Source organism: Spermophilus citellus (assembly GCF_964194105.1).
Source record: "Spermophilus citellus genome assembly, chromosome: 17".
Taxonomy (NCBI): Eukaryota; Metazoa; Chordata; class Mammalia; order Rodentia; family Sciuridae; genus Spermophilus; species Spermophilus citellus.
The window spans coordinates 57,702,770-57,722,834 of record NC_138199.1 but is presented as its reverse complement, the minus strand read 5'-3'; the positions used below and the strand labels follow the sequence as shown (position 1 = coordinate 57,722,834).

Here is a 20,065-nt window from a genome sequence, read left to right as displayed (position 1 = left end):
GCCACCCTGGGGACAGCAGGGTGCTTACTCTTGGCTCTCTGAGATGAGTTAAGCACGATTTGCACTGATATGGTCTCTACCAAGTCCCAGACACTATAAGGAGATTTAAGGTCCCCTTCAAACTGCCAGTCACCCCAGTCATAGAAAGGCAAAGTCTCACAGGGGATGCATCCCTGCAAGGCTGGCAACAAGAGCTCTTTTAAATACTTGACAGGATAATCTCCTACAGGGAGCAGGTCAAGGGGAGGGAAGAAGGGACTCAATGAATGAAACCTGCTTTCATGATTGTCCCCACTGCTCAGTATTAGAACACAGCTTCACCCAGCTGCACCTGCCAGCCTGTGACATACGAGTCCTCTAGAGTTGGCAGGGTCCCTTCACCTTCCCTCCCTGCTCAAGCCAGTCAGTCACTGTAGCTGATTCCAAAGGGAAATGGAATAAAGTTCCCCAGATCCTCTTTTTCCTGCTCCCCCAAAAAAAGCCTCTGAAGGAAGAAACTGTGCCAACATTTCTGTCTGCCACTGTCCCTGGGTTCTAATTTTAAGGAATGACTGGATTCAGCTTTTCATTAGAGACCAAACATCCTCGCACATTTGGAACATGAAAGATATTTAAAATATTTATATATATATAATATATATATACTTTTATTATTCACCCGTTAACTCCATAATATGCCAATCGCAAGCTAGTTTTCAGCAGTTACATTCCCTTGATCACGGCTGCATGAGGATGTGATTAAGTGGAAAACAGGGAGACCAGAGACACGGCCAGAAGTGACTTCACGCAGCCTACGCCATTGCAATACAATTGTCAAGTTCACTGGCGGTTTGGTAAAGCCGGTTCAGTTCTGTTCCCTTTGCCAGGGATTCTCACGTTTGTGAAAATTAGACCAACAAGTGGTAGGGTTCCATTTCCTGGTTTGAATTCTCAGTGGCTTTATCCAGAATCTCACTGGCGACTGGTTACTGTAACACCAGCCCGACCTAGGAGTCAACAGGGAGAGGCAGAATTGAGTTGACAGTGCCCAGGAGTCTCCTGCCTCCCCACTGTCCTGAAGTTCTGGCCCATTGAGGCCACAGAGCATGGCCTGTGCCATTTGAGTGCTCACATGAAGCCGAGGACTCTCACCCAGCCTCAGCACCAGGCTTCCATTTCTATCAGATCCTTCCAGTGATGTGGTTTCCTGAGGAACACTGGGCCAAAGGCTCCCTCCAGCTCACAGGACAGTGTTTTGTAAATGCTGACCATACCCATGCCCCTGAGCTTCCCAGAGGAATTGGAGGACAAAGGGCTAAGGAGGGGCAAGGGTGGCAGCCCAGGACAGGACAGCCGATCAACAGACCCTAATCTCCATGGGAAACTCCACTTTCATGGTTTTCTTGGATGGTGCAGAACACCCTGCCCCAGCCAGCCAGATGGTCCAGCTGGCTGGGAGAGACACCACAGATAACCCTCCTGATCCCATGAGGCTCTAGTGCCTGGCCCCCTGCCATTCTCACCAATCACTGAGAGGGGAACACTGACCTGCTGGTATGGCTATCAGAAGGAACAGATATTTCAAGGGCCCAAAAACTAGCTGACAAGGACCCTGACCGATGCCACATCTCAGATTTATGGGCCTGTTCCTGCTGGACGCACTAGCTACCTAATTGGCAGTCCACATGTGGCTACACCACACATACCTTCTCGGCCCCCATGCTGGGGCACTTCCAATTGTAGAGATAATACTGCAGGTTGCCATCCCCTATGCCAAACTTGAGCTTCTCCAGGAACGTTTTATTCTCCATGAGATCCAGTGCATTGAACACGTCGAACCCTTTCTTCAGGGTGACAGGAGAAATGAGAACAGGTGAGGACAGCGCAAGGCTGCCTACTTTCCTACCCACTCTGCTGTCGCCTCAAAACTGTTCTAGAGGGCTGGGGTTGTGGCTCAGTGGTAAAGCACTTGCCTAGTGTGCATGAGGCACTGGGTTCAACCCCCAGCACCACATTAAAAAAACAAACAAACAAAAAAAAACCACAACTAAATAAACAAAATAAAGGTATTGTATCCATCTACAACTAAAAATATTAAAAAACAAAAACAAAACTGTTCTAGAGCTAGGCAAATTACAGCCTGCCTGTAATGCCAGCCACTCAGGAGGCTGAGGCAGGAGGATCCCAAGTTCAAGGCCGACCCCAGCAACTTAGTGAGGCCCTGTCTCAAAACAAAAATAAAAATAAAAAGGGCTGGGGATATGGCTGGGTTTAATCCCCAGTACCTCCCCACCCCTCACCTCCAAAAAAGTTCTAGAAATAGCCACAGAATAGGATTCTGTCAGATCTCTGGCTGTGTTTTGGGTTAGATCCAAACTGCAGCTAGCGCCTGGCTCTCCAGGTGTGCTTTCCAAGACAGTCTTAATGGCACCCTCAATATGGCCTCTATTCAGTTGTCCCTCTGAGTATTCACAGCATACTCAGTGTCCAGGCCACTTCTCCTGCTATGCCTTCCTGAAAACACTCCAGTAATTTCCACAGTCCTCTCTGGAAACCAAGCTCAGAGCCCCTTCCTCTGGGAAGCTGGCTTGTATCAGCTTCCTTACTCTCTGGCTATCAGACTCTTAGGCTCAGGTACACACAGTGATGGTATGATACCTCAGTGCTCCTTTAAGCTGGTGAGGACTCACTTCCCCAATTTCACTGATTGGAAGCTCTCTTGGCGTAGGGGCTGGGCTCAGTGCAGGAGGGCACTGGTACCACAAGACTGAGAGCCAATGACTACCTATTACCCACGCTCGCCAGTCAGCTATTCCAATCACCTGCTCAGGAGGAGCCCATTCTGCCCTTCCCACACTGGGAAAGCTGGAAGAATCCCACTATCCCAAAGCAGGCTGGCTATTGGCACCAGCTACAAAAATGAAACTCACAGGAGTTCAGTGCCCCCATTTCAGACACATCTGATTCCCTCCTAATTTTGAATTTTGAGCTTGAAAACTGCTAGCACCCCACTTAAGAGGAAGGTGAAGGGGCTCAAAGCCTCCCAACCCAGATGCAGCAAGCTCCAGGGAGCTATGCTCACCACTGTTTCACTGCCCTCCCCCCAGGATCTCCCAAGACCCTCTGGTCTGTTCCTCACCATTTTGGCTAGAACAAGGGCATCACTCATGAGGTCTAGAAGAGGGGTCTGGGTGTGGACGTTGTAGAAGGAATATGCAGCTTTTAGACTCTTGTGGGTTGGATGGTTCATGATGGTGGAAGGAAGCGTATAAAAACTCAGGAAATCCGTCACCTCACCATTTGCATTCTGAAGGGAAGACAATAAAAAGAGGCAGTGTCATACATGCACAGTGACACCGTGGCCCAGAAACAATACGTTCTCCATTACACGCACACTACCTTCAGGCAGCCCTGCCCCTCTAACTGAATGAGTGGAAAATGGAACAGGATATGCATGAGAGGAAGCATTTGGCTGAGGGATCGTGAGGACAGAATCAGGCTGGACTGTGGGCTGAACTACTGGCTCTCCTTGCCTGCTGGGCATCATCAGGGATCTCTTCTTGTGGCCTACATCCCCGAGACTGCACTACTTTAAGCAGGACAAGCAAGGAATCAGAGGCTCTTCTAACTGACCGAGAGGGGCTTGGTGCGCTATTCTGTCATCAGGGTGGATGTGGTTGTAGGAACAACAACCTACAATTCCCTGTATTTCAAGGGAACCAAACATGGAAGGTTCAAGAAGCCTCAGGTGCCAAAACTTGGGCCCTGGGAACCTACCTGGCTGCTTCAAGGGACTGCCTCTCTAGGAACCGCTTCCAACTCACCTCCACCACGAAAGTGTCAATGATATTCTCCTGGGGGTAGAACCAGTGCTCCACCTCCTCCTGACTCATGACTGGCGTGAGGTGAAACTGCTTCAAGTACCTTGTGAGGAGCTGGTGCACTACGGGAATGTCCTTTTTTTCCATTGGTCGCAGCCCAGCTGTCTTGGGAGTCTGGAAGGAAGATGAAGAGATGGTATCAGATGTGTCTGTCTCCCAGCCCCTCAAGAGAGACTCCTTGGTCATTCTCAGCAACTCCCCTTACACCCTGGGCCTTTCTATTCAGGTCCAAGTCCTGCCCTTTTAGGATCTTCTAGCCCTTTCCCATCTTGTCCTGGCTGCCATCCAGGCTGAGGCTGTTGCATCAGTATGTCATCCACATGGCCCCAGGCTGTCCTCCTAATATGACAAACTTCCCATAAAGTCTTCCACCTTCCAGGCCAGCTGGCCCCTCTGGCTAGACCTTCCATCCATCTAGCCCAGCAGTTCTCAAAGCAGGCAATGTTGCCCCCAATATCTGGTGACATTTCTGGTTGTCATGACTGAGATGCTACTGACATCTAGGGGCTAAAAGTCAGAGATGCCATTAAATATCCTACACTGCACAAGACAATCCTCATGACAAGGAACTATGCAGCCCAAAATGTCCACAATTGACATGATCGAGAGAAACTCTGTTGGCTCCCTGGATGTGCTGGGGGCTGGCTCTTCCATTATCTCCCTTAGAACAAGACAGTACTGCTCTAGGGCCTCAAAGAAGCCCTCCTCTGAGCATCCATGCCTCCTCACACTGAACCACAGCTGCCATCTTCCTACTACCCTCACTGTCCCTCTTCTATAGACACAAAGCTCATCACATACAGACCCTAGGGCCCAGCCTGGTCTGGCCACTCAGAGGCCACAGCATCAGCAGTATATAAGCAGGACACTGCTGCAAGATGAACTCAGAAGAAAAAATACCCAACTTCAGGGTTTTCAACTCAAATTATTATTCTACCCTATAGATGCTTTTTCTTTAAAAATTGTTTTTTAAAATTTTTTTAAATTTTTTGATACTGGGGATTAAACCCAGAGGTGCTTTACCACTGAGCTACATCCCCAGCCCTTTATATTTTTAAAGAGGGTCTCATTAAGTTGTTTAAGGCCTTGCTAAGCTGCTGGCCTCAAACTTGCAATACTCCTGCCTTAGCCTCCTGAGTCACTGGGATTACAGGCGTGCACCACCACACCCAACTGTACAGATGCTTTTTCTTGAAAAATGCTTCAGTGGAAGGAAACCACATGATCCTATGGAGCAAATATTGGAGCTGATAGACCATCCCCGGAGGCTCGATACACAAAGATGTGATCTAGCCAAAGTGAAAACTGGTGGAATTATGGTTGATATGCCTATTGCTGTGTGGTACAACTGCTTCCCAGGACAGGAGTTGCTTTTAAAAGTTCAGTTCTGGGCCTCTGCTCTCCAAAACTGCTTGTAGCCCTGATCTCTCTAGGGAACACTTAGCAACCTCATTCTACATGGCAGCTCCCACAGTGACACCTCACACACTGAGCCGAAATTACAGCCACACTAGGTTCTTGCAGTGAAGTGGGGAGATCCAGACATTCTCCTGGCTGCTCTCTGCCTGCCAGGAACACGGGGCACACCGGCCATAATGGGGGGAGAAGACACCTACCATGGCCCTCAAATCTGTTTTTTGCAGTGTCTAACTATACCACAGTGGTATCTCAAGAGAGGACACTAATGACCCCAATCCAGTGGTGGACTAATCTCATGAAAGGATGATCAATACCATTTGGTAGCTGATGAATTCAGGTAGGCAGCACTCTGAGAAACAGGCTCTCAATAATTTTTGCAGACTAACAGCTGATTGGAAGCATTCTGAGGAAAGAGAAGGGGTTTCAAGAATTCAGGATCCTGAAGCCAGGCACAACTGGAGGGAAGGAACATTTGTTTCTTTGGGAAACCAGGTCTATTCAGACCCAGGATAGAAAATTCACTTGTAATAGGCTGCCCAGTCCTTCAGTGGCAAATATGGGCGGGGGTGTTGGGATTAAAAATCCTGGGTTTCCCTCAAGCTTAGATCACCCCTCCTTTACTTGATTTGACAGAGGGAAGGACACTCAAGAGCTGGGGTCTGGAATGTGTGCAATGAATATGAAGGATCGGTAAGTAGACTGATCAATTTATGCTTCATTTAGGCTAAAATTATACAGGACAGATGTTCTCTAAGCCTATCAGCACATGGCACAGAAGCCAATCCAGGCACAGACTCAGGAGGACTGAGAAAATCAAACTAAAATAAAACTTTGCTAAGGCTGGGCATAGAGGCACATGCCTGTAAGTCCAGCTACTCAGAAGGCAGAGGTAGGAAAATCACAAGTTCAAGGCCAGCCTGGGCAACTTAGTGGGCCCTAAGCAACTTAGTGAGACCGTATCTCAAAATAAAAAATAAAAAGACCTGTGGATGTGGCTTAGTGGTAAAGCAACCCTGGGTTCAATCCCCAGCAGCAAAAACAAAAACCAAAAAAATAAACCCCAGAAATAATGGAAATCTGAAGACTATGGGCTGGCTCACTTTTATGATAAGAAGAGCCCTCCCCGCTGCCCCCCAGCTCAGCTCCTTTCCTGCCAAGGCCAGACTCTCCTGCCCCTGCCCACCCCAGGGTACCACTGGCCTCTGGCAGTCGGTAGAGCTTCATGGTGCGCTGCATGGTCATATTTCGGCTCAGGTGGGAAAACTTCACTTCAATCAGCTTCCGTGGGTTTAGGGACCGATGCCAGTACCTGTGGGGACAAAAATGTCCTGTCCTCAGGGGATTCTGGCCAGTGCAATTAGAACTGTAGCAGGGTGACCTCCAGATGGCCAGCAGATGGCGTGAGAGACAAGTCAGGCCCCACTTGGGCTGGGCTAGCACAGGTTCCAGCCTCTCCAAGAGGATGCAGAACGGCCATAGCTCCTCCTAGCTTTTCTTTCTCCCTATTTTTCTTTCTCAATTTAAAACGTCATTCCTTTGTAACAGCAGTTGTCTGGGGAGAACAATCCTCATTCCTGGAATCAAGTCAATGGGAAAGATTCATAGTCATGCCCAGAAAACTGGCACATGCTTGCCCTTTTCCTTTTTCCTCATCTACCTTTACCTGGTATTTTCACTTCTCTAGCTCTTTAGGCAGACATTGTTAACTTCAAAGAACTTTATATGGCGGAGTTCTCCTTGGATCGCAAGGTATCAGACAAGCTCTCTTTGGCTAACACAATACTCAAAACAAAACTGAGCCAACTAATAAAAAATTTTAGGACATTTTCCTTAAAAATCCAGGTTTGGCCTCTTCCTTAAAAACAAAAAGAAAGCTATGCATGGGGTCACACACCTGTAATCCCAGCGACTCAAGAGGCTGAGGCAAAGGGATCACAAGTTCAAGGTTAGCCTCAGAAATTTAGCAAGGCTCTATCTTAAAATAAAGAAAGAAAAAGGGCTGGTGATGTAGCTCAGCGGTAAAGTGTCCCTAGGTTCAACTCTTGGTACAAAACAAAACAAAAACAAAAATATGGCCAGGAAAAGGGGACACACCTATAATTCCAGAGACCTGGAAGGCTGAGGCAGGAAGATTCCAAGCTTAAGGCCAGCCTCAACAACTTAGCAAGACCTCTCTCAAAATAAAAGGTAAAAAGCGCTGAGGTACATAGCTCAATGGTAGAGCACACCTGGGCTCAATCCTAGTACTGCAAAACAAAAACAAAAACTCCCAGCAGACTGACTCCCCTCACCTCTAAATGCAGTAACCAGCAGGAGCTGAATAGCTAACTCTTCATTCCAGTCTGCTATCCCTATACCTCCCCTCTGACTCCTCTGTATTCCCCCAATCCCCATCACATCAGACACTAGGGCCCTAAGACACTCCTGGAACACACAAGGAGCAGAAATGAATCTGACAAAGCTCAACTAGAGCTGGGGTACCCACATTTCTAGGATCTTGCAAGAAGAGAATTTTACCTGCAGGTGCCAACAGGCTTTGGCAACACTACCCCGGCAGTATAAACAGCTTGGAAAATGCCTTCCAGGTGAACCCGCCGGGTTATCTCTCGGATTAGGACTGGAGCCACCCTCTTGGAGCGCAGCTTCTTGTGGACACACAGGAAGTTGATCTCCACCATCTTCTTCTCTCTGAAGGAGGAGGGGAAGTGTAGGTAGCAAAGTTTTTAATGGGGAAAGTCATGGCAACTCTTTCAAGCATGTGGAACCACACCTGAAGGGGGCTTCAGCACAGGTGTGTATTCTGCGGCCACCCTCACTTGGTTAGTACTGGGGTCCCTCCCGCAACTCCATCAGTTTCTATACAAACTCCACTTCCAAAGGAAAGTGGGAGCCAAGCAAAGACCCTATCAGAAGACATCACCAGCATCTCCCTTGGAATCCCCAAAAGCAGCCTGGAAAATTCCACCTGTACCACACAGGTAAGCAGCACAGGGAACCCCACAGAGAAGTCAAGGCTATTCTAGGACCTCAAGGGTTCTGATTCCCACAAGAATCCTCTAACTCTGTGAGTCAGAAGACTGGTTGTGATAGTGCCAGAAAAAGTAGAGTTGGAAAGCTCCAAAGACCACCTCAATGTGGGTCATGCTGGCTTTGGTTTACTTCTGAAGCAGTTCAGGTAAATCACCATGTTGACTGCTGGAGTGCAGGAGCAGGTGGGCTCTTTCCAGCCCAAATCATAGATAAGGGACCCAGCCAAAACTCAGAGCAAAACACATGGTTCCTATAATGAGTTTCCATGCCTGGTATCTAGGTTCTCCCCTTTATGGGAGAACTGTAGCTTTCTCCTCCTCCTACTCAGACCAAGATGGTAGGGGTGGGGTCGGGTGGGGATGGGTGCTGGTGCTTACGTGTCATAGATGTGGATGTTTGCTGGGATGGCGCTAATGAACCCAACCAGTTTCCGACTTGAGACCACTCGAACCCCGCAGTGCCACTGGGGGAGCCAGCCAGGTGGCCGCAGAGCCCTGGAAAAGAGAGAAGAGCTAGGGCTGTGGTGCTACCTGTGGCAAGTTGGATGGCTATTTGGGCTCCACAGCATGTTTGGTTCTACCCTGGTGCTACTTTCTCCCTAGAGATGAGTAGCTGAATTCTTTTTAGGGTCAAGCTTTCCAGGGCACAAATGGAATCAAGTCATAGCCACTTCTCACTCTCAAACCACTTGGCCTTACTCACCCAATCCAGGGCTGTCATACTGAAGATTCCATGCCTGATTTGTGTTCATTATGACAGCCTGAATCAGAGGACTGGCCTCTTCAGTTTAGAGGGCAGTGAGTGTCATGGTTGGGAGCTGACTGTGGTACCCCTAGAGCTCTCACTTTCCCTCTGGGCTCTGCTCCTCTTTCGGCTTGTTCATTTTTCCTTTGTCTCCCCTTGTAGGCAATCCCTCTCTAGTTCAGCCTCATGCATTTATCTTCCTGGATATTGAACATGGTCAGCCAGGTAGACAGCTCAGCCAGGCAAAGCCATTTTTATACAATTGAGCATGCTCAGAAACTGGTTAGAAAATGATCCTCCTTTAAAAAAAAAAAAAAATCTTAGTAGGTCTCATTCATCCTTCTCTTGTTGCCTAAAGTAATCATACAGCAGATTATCTTTTCATCTGCAAAAATCTACCTCACCCAATCTTTTTTTTTTTAGTTGTAGATGGACACAATATCTTTATTTTTATTTTTATGTGGTGCTGAGGATTGAACCCAATGCCTATCACGTGTGAGGTAAGCCTTGACCACTGAGCTACAACCCCAGCCCTCAATCTTAAATTAGGTTTCAATTCTAAGCTCCACTGAAAGCAAGTCTCCTTTGAAATCAGGAACTTAAGAAGAACACAGTAATTTGCCACTCAAAAGTTAGTTCTTGGCAGGGATAAAACTCTGGTGCACTGTGATTGTTCTGTTCTCTGCTTTGCCTTTGAGAACTGTAAGAGATTCTGGAACAGAGACCAGACCTTCACTAGACATCAAACATGTTGATGCCTCGATCTTGGACTTCTCGGCCTCTAGAACCACAAGAAATAAATTACTACTGCTTACAAATTAAAAAAAGAAAAAAAAAAATCATAAGAAAGCCCTTACAACTCACCACAAAAGAAACTCTGGGGAATAATCAAATCGGAACATGTTGTCATCATCTTCCACATAGTTCTCATTCAGTAGAGTATATAGTTCTTTCAGCTGTAGAGAAATAAGGAGCTCACTGCAAGGTATGATGCCAGGTGGGGGACAACTCCAATAGTGTGTGGCTCTAAGCTTCACAGAAGGATGCATAAACCTCTCATCTCACAAATCCTTTTCACCCCAGGCATGGCAGGGACTCTTTTGGAACAAGTTGTAAGGGGAAACTGAATCACTGAAGTGTGGAGTCATACAGTTAAGTACACAGAGTGGCAGACAAGAATGTTATTTAATCAAATGACTGTTCCATCATTTTGATCTATCAACAATGGGGAGCCATTGGTCTTTACCTTTGTGAAAATGCTATGGAGAGATGATTCTCAGGGTTGATTAAGGAATTACTCCCAGGAGAGTTACTGCCAATTTTTTTTACCATGTCTGGTGCCCAATCAAATACCTCTGACCCTTTTTTTTTTTTCTGCCTTGAGCAGCTGTTGTCTCTATCTGTTGACCCAAGTTTGCTATAAAAAAATTCTGTTCATGAATTGGTCACGATGGAGCTGCCTATAGTTCCAGCTGCTTGGGAGGCTAATGCAGGAGGATAGCCTGGGCTCAGGAGCTGGAGGCTATAGTGTGCTATGCTGACTGGGTGTCCACATCAGGTGTCAGCAGTGGGACTATGCCTGCGAATAGCCATTGTACCTTCAGCCTGAGCAATAGAGCAAGACCCTGTCTTTGTTTCTCTCTCTGTGTGGCACTGAGGATTAAACTTATGGGTGCCCTACCACTGAGTTATATCCCTAGGCCTTTTTGAGACAGGGTTTGGTTATGTTGCCCAGGATGACCTTGCACTTGGGATCTTCCTGCCTCAGCCTCCTGAGTTGCTAAGATTATAGGTGAACACCACCACACACAGATAAAAATATAAGACCCTGTCTTAAAAAAAAAAAAAAAAAAAGAAGAAGAAGAAGAAAAGAAAAATCTGTTTATATATTTTCATCATTCTCTTTACAGAGGAAACAGAATTCCTCATGTCAAAAAAGGAAGAATAAAGAAATTTTGGATTGTGCAGAGGGCAGTGAGGGGTGGGGTGGGGCTGTGGGATGGGAAGGACAGTAGAATGAGACAGACATTATTAGCCTATATACATGTATGATTACACTACTGGTGTGACTGCACCATTTTCAGCTAGAGCAATGAGAAGCTATGCTCCATCTGTGTACAATGTGTCAAAATGCATTCTACTGTCACATATAATTAGAACAAATTAAAAAAATAAATAAAGTAAAATAAAAGAATATAATCATGCACATAATAAAAAGTAAATTAAAAAAAAAAAAAAAAAAAAGAGAAGCTCTGGTGGAAAGGGAAGGAGAGTTCTTCAGGCAGCAGCCCCAGGTCATCAGTAAAGAGAGAGACAAGAATAAGACAATGAAATGAATGAACAAAAAACAAAGAGAGAGAAAGAAAAAGGACATTGGGGAACCATAGAGGGTAACTTTCAACTTGTGAGAAATGCTAAGTGTTATTTTTGTGGAGTCTTAGGTAGGCCCTAGGAAACAAGAGATAGGGTTCTATTCAGCCCTCCTTGGCTCAGTTCCAAGAGTCTCCAGGAAAGTCTGTATAATCACTGTCCTACCCACAGGTCCCAGGTCTACTCACCACACCACGGTCCCCCAGGTCCAAGGCATCCCAGGTGAAGCCCTGGGGCAAGGTATAGGGCTCCTGGCGGATGTTGTCTTTGTCAGGTTCCACAGGACCATGGGTGTTCACCACTTCACCTGGAAGAACAGTCATGAGCCTTGCCCTCTGCTCCTATCAGGGTGGGCTTTAGCGGAAGGTGAGGGAGGGGCTCAGCTCAAAAAGTGACCAAAGCAAATTCCTCTTCTCCCTAGAAGCCCTACATCTGAAGAACATTCTGTGCTTGGCAACTGAACACACCCCTCCAGCTACCCTTGGCCTTTAATTGAAGGCCAATGAAGGGCAAAACAATTACTGGGATCTAAGGTGGCTCATTTTTGGAAATCCTTTTAAATCTCCCTTGGGTTCCTGGATGACAAACATTTATCTTTTACTAATCTGGCTTCCTGCCTCCTGGTTGGTGAAAAGAGTACTGAGTTGATTTGTAAGGCGTTGCAACAAGGCTGCCTTTGTGTCAACAGCAAAGGACTGGGCCCGTTCCTAAAGCCAGATGATAGCTTTTAGGCGCCAGGCTCAATTCTGGCCCTGCCACCCATGGCTTGCAGCACTGTGGGCCAGTTAACTGCTGTTGCCAACTCAGGCCCTTGGTGGTCAGATCCTACAAGTGCCTTTGGGCTGAATCACTGAGCATGCACAGTGCTGCCAGGAAGTCAGCCTCTGACACATCTCCACCCTGGCCAGTTGTCCCTCCTCTATGGGGAGTTGGGGTGGGAGGCCTGGAGATCAAGGAGAGGGACTAGAATTAGATGAGGCTGGAGAAGAAAGCAGGGCCAGTCATGGAAGGCCCATACTCCAGGGGCTGGACTTTATCCTTAGGGCCCTGAGATAGTCTTAATGGGCTTTTAAAGGGGTACCAGAGGAGGGGTGAGGTTAGGGTGACATCTTCAGATCTGCATTTTATAAAGAACACTCATTAAATGCTTGTCAACTGACAATACCAACAAAAACTACACAGTGTTTGAATGGTAAGCCTCCATCTATCTATTGATAAACCAGCTGTGTAAGCTGTGATGTTAGGTTAAGTGTATTCAGTACATTTTTGACTCATGATACCTTTAGCTTATAATAGATTTATTTGGATATAATCCATCGTTAAGTTGAGAAGCACCTGTATGTATGCTCCCTACCTCAGCAGCTGAATCTCCTAGGGTCCAGCCACATTTCTTCCCTCTTAATCTTTGGCTGGCCCTGCTCACCCCCTCTTCAAAGAATGCACTGTCAAGTCTCACAGTGTTTCTGGAGGGCAGTAGTAACAAATACAAACTGATGGTCACTTTCATTTAGTGTTAGAATGTGACTTACTTTTTTTTTTTTATGAAACTGGGCACTGAACCCAGGGGTACTCTATCACCAAGCTTTATCCTCAGCCCTTTCAAAAACTTTTTGAGACTGAGTCTTGCTGAGCTGCCCAGGCTGGCCTCAAACTTGTGATCCTCCTGCGTTAGCTTTCCCGAATCACTGGTATGACAGGTTTGTGACACTGTGCTTGCCTTCATTACAGCTTTTTAAATGACTGCTGAGGTGCTGATAAAACTTAAATATAGTATTACAGAAGCTAACCCACCGGTGCTAAGTAAAATGTCACATTAAGTAAGTGTGCATCAACAAGAAAAAGAGGAGGAGGGGGGAGACTCTCCATTCTGGGACTACACATTTGCCCAGACGAATAAGACAGTAGCTCACAAAACTACCCATGGGCAGACATCCCCAATTCATCATGTGCCAATACATTGCTTTTCTTTGTAGATTTATATTGGATGATGATGGACTAAAAGAATTATTATATTTCTCAGTGTGTGCTGCTGTGAAACGATGTTCTTTGAACAATAATTTCTATACTCCTTTTAAAAAAATGACTCAAAAAATAACCACCAAGGAACTCCAGGACTATATTGCCCTCCCTCACAAATTCAGCATGGAACACAGCTAGGACACATTCCTCATCCTCACCTGGGAAAGAAAGCACACACATACCTAATTTAGGGACAGGCTGTGTATCCCAAAACTGGTAGCTTCGCTTGCTAGCCTCCTCCATGGTTTTGGCAGGTCCTTGACCCACTGAGAATAGTTCAATGGCCTTCTGTATTTCCTGGATCCTCTCTGCTGGCAAAGAGTTCATCTGGGAAAGACAAAGTTTGAGAGAGAAAAGACCTATTGTGTTAGTAAGACTTCTGATTTATTATGAGTTCAAGAGTTAAGTGGTACAACTCAAAGAAAGGGGTGGTTCCTCTGTCCTAAATCCGGAGGTCAAAATATTGTTCAACTAGAGAAAGAGTGGCTGATGATGAACTAAGAGGTGCTGCCTACGGTGTCTCCCCTTCTAAGTCTTGAGTTGTTTGATGGCAAATGTATTACATGCTCAGTGAAAATTTTTAAACAATACAAAGGTGTGTAAGACATATAAAAGATAAAAATCCAACAATCCCATCCTTCAAATATAATTTTGAACAACAGTCATCCTGAGGTAAGAAGATACTAATATAATTACAGACTTTTTGCATGCAAGTTCCAAACACGCACATCCTTTTCAAAAACCAAATTTGAATTATATATTATTCTACAAAATGTTCTCTTAAAACTATGTCTTACATCAGGGTAAAGCTTAATGTTAGGATGTGTGCTTAACAGGGATAAGACCCTTGATTCAATCTCTAACATCTCTCCCCCAAAAAAGATCTTTAGATGAAGACATAGATTAACCAAATGTTCATTCTTTCTTTCCCCCTCCTCCGTACTGGGGATTGAACTCTGGGATACTTAACCACTGAGCCACATGCCCAGCCCTTTATATATTTTATTTAGAGATAAGGTCTCACTAAATTGCTTAGGGCCTTGCTAAATTGCTGAGGCTGGCTTTGACTCGTGATCCTCCAGCCTCAGCCTCCTGGGTTGCTGGGATTACAGGTGTGTACCACCATGCTTGACACTTCTATTGGGGATTAAACCCAGGGTCAATCAACCGTACAGCCAACATCCTCAGTCCTTTATATTTTGAGACACTAAATTGCAGAGGCTGGTCCCCAATTTGTGATCCTCCACCTCAGCCTCCTGAGCAGATGGGATTACAGGCATTTAACCACTGGACCCAGCTAGGTGAACTACTTTAATATAGACTTGAACTCAAATATTCATGCAGTCACACAAACACCCACTCCCAGAGAGATAAACATCCCTAAACTAAAGCATAGGCTTGGGCTAGAGAATTCCTGAGTGAAAGACTGGGATAAGTCACTTCTCTCACGTCTGATATGGGAAGATTCCTACTTCCCTTGTAGGGATGATGAAGGTTTGGGGTTAATTTAAATGAGGTTCATGGCAAAAACCTAGTGAATATGGTGGTCAACAATGATGTCCTCCCTCCATGGTGGATTTTTTTTTTTTCTTAGAGAGAGAGGGAGAGAGAGAACTTTTTAATATTTATTTTTTAGTTCTCGGAGGACACATCTTTGTTTGTATGTGGTGCTGAGGATCGAACCCGGGCCGCACGCATGCCAGGCGAGTGCGCTACCGCTTGAGCCACATCCCCAGCCCTGTGGATTTTTTTTTTAATATACTTTTTTAGTTGTCATGGACTTTATTTATTTATATGTGATGCTGAGAATCAAACCCAGTGCCTCACACATGCTAGGCAAGTGCTCCACCACTAAGCTACAATCCCATCCCTCCACAGTGGATTTGACATTAGAAATAGTCAAAAATTACTAGAAGCCATGTCTTCATAAGATAAAAGATTCAAGTTGAAGCATAATATTTGAAACATAAAGCAAAGTACAGATATACTGGAAATGAGACTGGATTTCTTCTGAGCTTGTATACTGTTTCTAAGGCAATTCAAAAAGGGCACTTGTGGATCTTTCTTTCTTTTTTCTTTCTTTCTTTCTTCTTTCTTTCTTTTTCTTTCTTTCTTTCTTTTTTTAAAAATATCTTTTAGTGTTGAAGGACCTTTATTTTATTCATTTATTTATATGCAGTACTGAGAACTGAACCCAGTGCTTCATACATGTGAGGCAAGTGCTCTACCACTGAGCTACAACCCCAGCCCATTGTGGATATTTTTTGAGTTGTCCCCCCAGACCTACTTTTGAAGAATACATTTACCTGAAATAAAAGGGTTTCTTTGTTAATACTGTTTTAATTTAAGGAATAAAACTATCCTTTCCCATCTCTCTGAGTTTCATGCCAGGGTGTCAGTCTTAGGTTTTATACTCTAGGCCACTGTTTTCAACAGTGAAGCTCAGAAAAAACTCTGCAGTACTCCTGATTTATAAGACAATGACTACCTGTGAGAAGGCTTGCAAATAGCAACAGGCCCATCACAGAGTCATTATTCCACAGCACCTGGGTCAGCACACTTGGAGTATGCACCTATTAAGTTCTGATGGGTACCACATTTAGAAGTCAGTGTCTAACCTGCTCTGTGTTTTAAGAAACTGAGAACCGTTTCATCACCTAGGTGTAGGGCAGCAGAGGACAGCACTGGGATCCAATTCTTGCTTCTTAAAGTAATACAGGTAGAGACTGTCAGTAAGGTGTTCCTCTACATTTACCTCAAAACACTCTCATCTGAAAAATGGCCTGTCACAAGAAAACAGAGTCTCCTTGTTACCTTCACAGGCTGATCCTGGGTTGAATCTGTCTCACTGCCTTTTTCTTTCTTCTTCTTTTGTTTCTTTTTCTTCTTTTTGGCTCCAGTGTCATTGGCTGGACTCAAACCACTACAAAACAAAGTAAACACTGATGCAGGGTTTTTAAAAAAATTATCATCTGTTTTGAGCTACACTGACAAGGGGCTTTCTGTGGAACAGACCTTCCTTAATCAAGCCTGTTGGCTTCAAAAGCAGCCTGGAGAATCCAGCTCCCAGAAGGGGCATTTGGAGGACACTGGCAAGCACAGCTCTCCTTCCCACTCCCAATCCTCAGCCTCCCAGGGAGGAGGCACTATGCGAGGCATGCCCTATTTGTTTCAAAGGCCATTTTCCATTTTGCTTTTATTTTATGTGTTTACTTTCCTTAGATTGCCAGGCTGATGGTACCAAAGACAAATAATAATTGTCAATGGAGTATTCACACTACTACAGCTTCCTTGGGGTCCTGAATTTAAAAGGAAGACTGAAAAAAGGCAGTCGAAATCTTTTTGGAATGCTTTGCCTTTCTTCCCCAAATGCATTAAGCTTCTCCAACTGGACCTAAAGCACAAGGCAGCATGGAAAAGAGAGAAAGGGATGAGGAAAAAGGGCAGTTTAACATTGTAGCAATGTGTGTCCAAAATAGTCAGGAGAAATGCTTAAATCAGGCCTGCAGGCTTGAGGACAGAATCAAATGGCTTACACAGAGTGACAATTGACAAACCCTGGCATTAGGAATCTTAAGAAAATTAAGCAATAGCAGCAATACCCAGCTTCTCCTTCCATGGAGAGATCACATCCAATGTGTATGTTTATGAATGTGGTAAAGGGGATGCTCTTATGCTACTTTCCCTCAGCATGATGCAGCAAGAACAGTTTTTTAGCCACATTCAAAAGTGAAAATTAGGGCAGGGAATATACCTCAGTGAATATCTATACATTCATAATAATCAACTGTCAAAGAATTTAAACATTATAAAATACATTTTCCATTAACATTAAGGTAAATACCATTTATAATTCAGGATGACTTCAGAGTCTCAAAAAATGCCTTAGTGTTATTTGAAAATTAATGTCAACTAACAGTAAGTGCTACTGCATGTGTGTGTGTGTAAGGATCATGGGCTGCACTCTTGTTCTGTTTTATAGAGAAGGAAATCTGTAACCATGCCCTGCCACTTCCTTTTTGTTTGCTGTGCTGGGGATTGAACCCAGGGCTTGGCACATGAGAGGCAAGGGCTCTACCAGCCCTTGCCATCTGCTTTTGTAGAATGTCTTTAAAATTATCTCTTCCTTTTCTTGGCATATAGAATTTAGAGTGATGAGAAAAAATTGTGAAGTCAGGAACAGTAAAGACTGGAGGTTCACTTGGTCCAAGAGTAAGGTCATAAAATCCGGACGAAAGTGCACCTGATAAGTATTCTATTAATGAGACACAGAAGAAAGACCCAGAACATTCAGAGAAAGAATAAGGTGAACTCCTTAAAACCAGATGCTCAGCAAAACCCCTAAGCCCAGGGCAAAGAATGGGAACCATCGTCATTCACAGTCTGAAATTACTTTTTCCTCTTAATGACTCAAATTTTTTTTTTAGTCACACACAGGACCAATTGTGGCCTATCACAACTATGTGGTCTTCTTATACCAGAGATATTCTCACTTCAGTCCCAGGACTAAGTGGACTATATTATATGGTTTAAAAGCCAGTTGATGGCCAGGCATGATGGCTCATACCCAAATAATCCCCCCGCAGGAGGGGGATGAGGCAGGAGGTTTACAAGTTTTAGGCCAGCCACAGCATCTTATGGTACACCCTGTCTCAAAAATAAAAAGGGCTAGCGACTGGTATGGTGGCAAAAACCTGTAATTACAGCACTTTGGGAAGCTGAGGCAAAAGGACTGCCAAGTTCAAAGCCAGCCTAGGTTAACTTATGGGGATTGAACCTAGGACCTTGTACCCTTTCCCATAAGACCCTACCCCCACCCCAAATTGCTGGGAATATAGCTCAGTTGTAGAGTGCCCCTAGGTTCAATCCTTAGTACTTCAAAAAAAAAAAAAAGTGTGTGGCGGGGGTGTCAGGTAGAAAAGAAAAGAAGGCAGGAATACAGCTCAGTGGCAGACTGCTGGCCTACCATGCACGAAGTCCTACCTTCCATCCAAGAACACACACACATACACACACACACCATTGATGTTAGGAGACAGTGAAATATCCCACCACTATTAGATACAACTTACTAGTCTTTATATCAGTTTATGGAATGAAATATTTGCACATGAATTTGCACATAAATCCCCCTAACAACCATTTTTACATTCTATGGTAAAGAAGTGCTGCATATTAACCAATCAGATATTTATTAAACAAGATTTTACATGAGGGAAATAGAAGATATGAATTCTTCCCAATTTCAGAAGTCTTTACAAATGCAGAAAATCACTTTTAAAATCACTTTTTCATGCCTTTGTTCTTGGTTATTCATTGGAGATAATTCTGTGCAATGGTCATGTCATGGACCTCATTTTTTAAAAAATATTTTTTAGTTGTAGATGGACACAATATCTTTATTTATTTTTATGTGGTGCTGAGGATGGAACCCAGTGTTCACACTTGCGAGGCAAGCACTCTACCACTAAGCTACAGCCCCAACCCCATGGATCCCATCTTTATGCAAGGATCCTGGGCTGCACTTTTGTTTTGTTTCATGCATCACCAGTACTACGGCCTGGCAAACTCTTAAGACCCAAACTAAAACCCAAGCTAATTCCATTTTCCTTGCACTGGCTTAAATGTGCACATACAGTTACTGAGCAACAATCACATTTCAACTTGTTTATTAAGCATGCAGACAGTTCAACAAAGGGAAGTCTGCCTTTTTAAATGAGTCATGTTCATTGAGAGACCAGGTATTGAGCCACAATTATGAGGTCACATAAAAAACTCATCAGTCAACGTCCCCAACAACTATGGTTAGCTTTCAAATTATAGTCATTTTAATTATTTATAAGAAACCAAGCTCAAAGGCTTTGAAACTAGGACTTTAAGAAGCATACAAAGGCTAGGAGAGGTTGTGCATGCCTGTAATCCCAGTGGATCAGGAGGATGAGGCAGGAGGACTGTAAGTTCAAAGCCAGCCTCAGCAATAGTGAGGCACTAAGCAACTCAGTGAGACGCTCTCTCTAAATAAAATACAAAATAAGACTGGGGATGTAACTCAGTGACCAAATGCCCTTGGGTTCAATCCCCAGTACCATAAAAAATTTTAAAAGGAAGCATCTTTTGGAAGCCAAGTTCACAGAAGAATGACCTCAATTTGGATTTGGAGAAATTCAAACCACAGGATCCCAGAGAAGCCAGCTAGTCCTTCTCCAAGAATTTGGCTTTTTTTTTTTTTGACATGGAGTGTCACTACATTGTCCAGGCTGGTCTCCAATTCCTGGGGTCAACTGATCCTCCCACCTCAGCTTCCAAAGTGCTGGAACTACAGGGTCATCAGTGTACCTAGCTTTTCATCATTTTTAAAGGGACTGGAAACCAGGTTCAGTGATACAGCCCAATAGTCTCAGGAACTCAGGAGAGTAAGACAAGAGGACTGCAGAAAAAAGAAGAGAAATGTCTTTTTTTTTTTTTTTGGTACCAGGGACACTTGACCACAGAGACACATTCCTGGTCCTATTTTGTATTTTATTTAGAAACAGAATCTCACTGAATTGCTAAGTGCCTTGCCATTGCTGAGGCTGGCTTTGAATCCACAATCCTCCTGTCTCATCCTCCCAAGTCACTGGGAT

The 20,065-nt window shown here is 44.7% G+C and overlaps 1 protein-coding gene across 2 annotated transcripts in view; it reads right to left on the bottom strand.

Annotated features, from left to right (window-relative positions):
* Positions 1-629: 629 nt before the first annotated feature.
* NMT1 (N-myristoyltransferase 1) overlaps positions 630-20,065 on the bottom strand; it is a 29,416-nt gene continuing 9,980 nt past the window's right edge. For both annotated transcript variants that reach the window (XM_081271391.1, XM_081271390.1), the window contains 11 exons: positions 16,257-16,365; positions 13,625-13,769; positions 11,612-11,730; positions 9,918-10,009; positions 8,687-8,803; positions 7,797-7,967; positions 6,480-6,588; positions 3,804-3,974; positions 3,119-3,286; positions 1,686-1,823; positions 630-986 (listed from right to left, as the gene is read on the bottom strand). In XM_081271391.1, the coding sequence (XP_081127517.1) occupies positions 966-986; positions 1,686-1,823; positions 3,119-3,286; positions 3,804-3,974; positions 6,480-6,588; positions 7,797-7,967; positions 8,687-8,803; positions 9,918-10,009; positions 11,612-11,730; positions 13,625-13,769; positions 16,257-16,365 (1,360 nt within the window). In that variant the 3' untranslated portion in view covers positions 630-965. The remainder of the gene's footprint in view (positions 987-1,685; positions 1,824-3,118; positions 3,287-3,803; positions 3,975-6,479; positions 6,589-7,796; positions 7,968-8,686; positions 8,804-9,917; positions 10,010-11,611; positions 11,731-13,624; positions 13,770-16,256; positions 16,366-20,065) is intronic.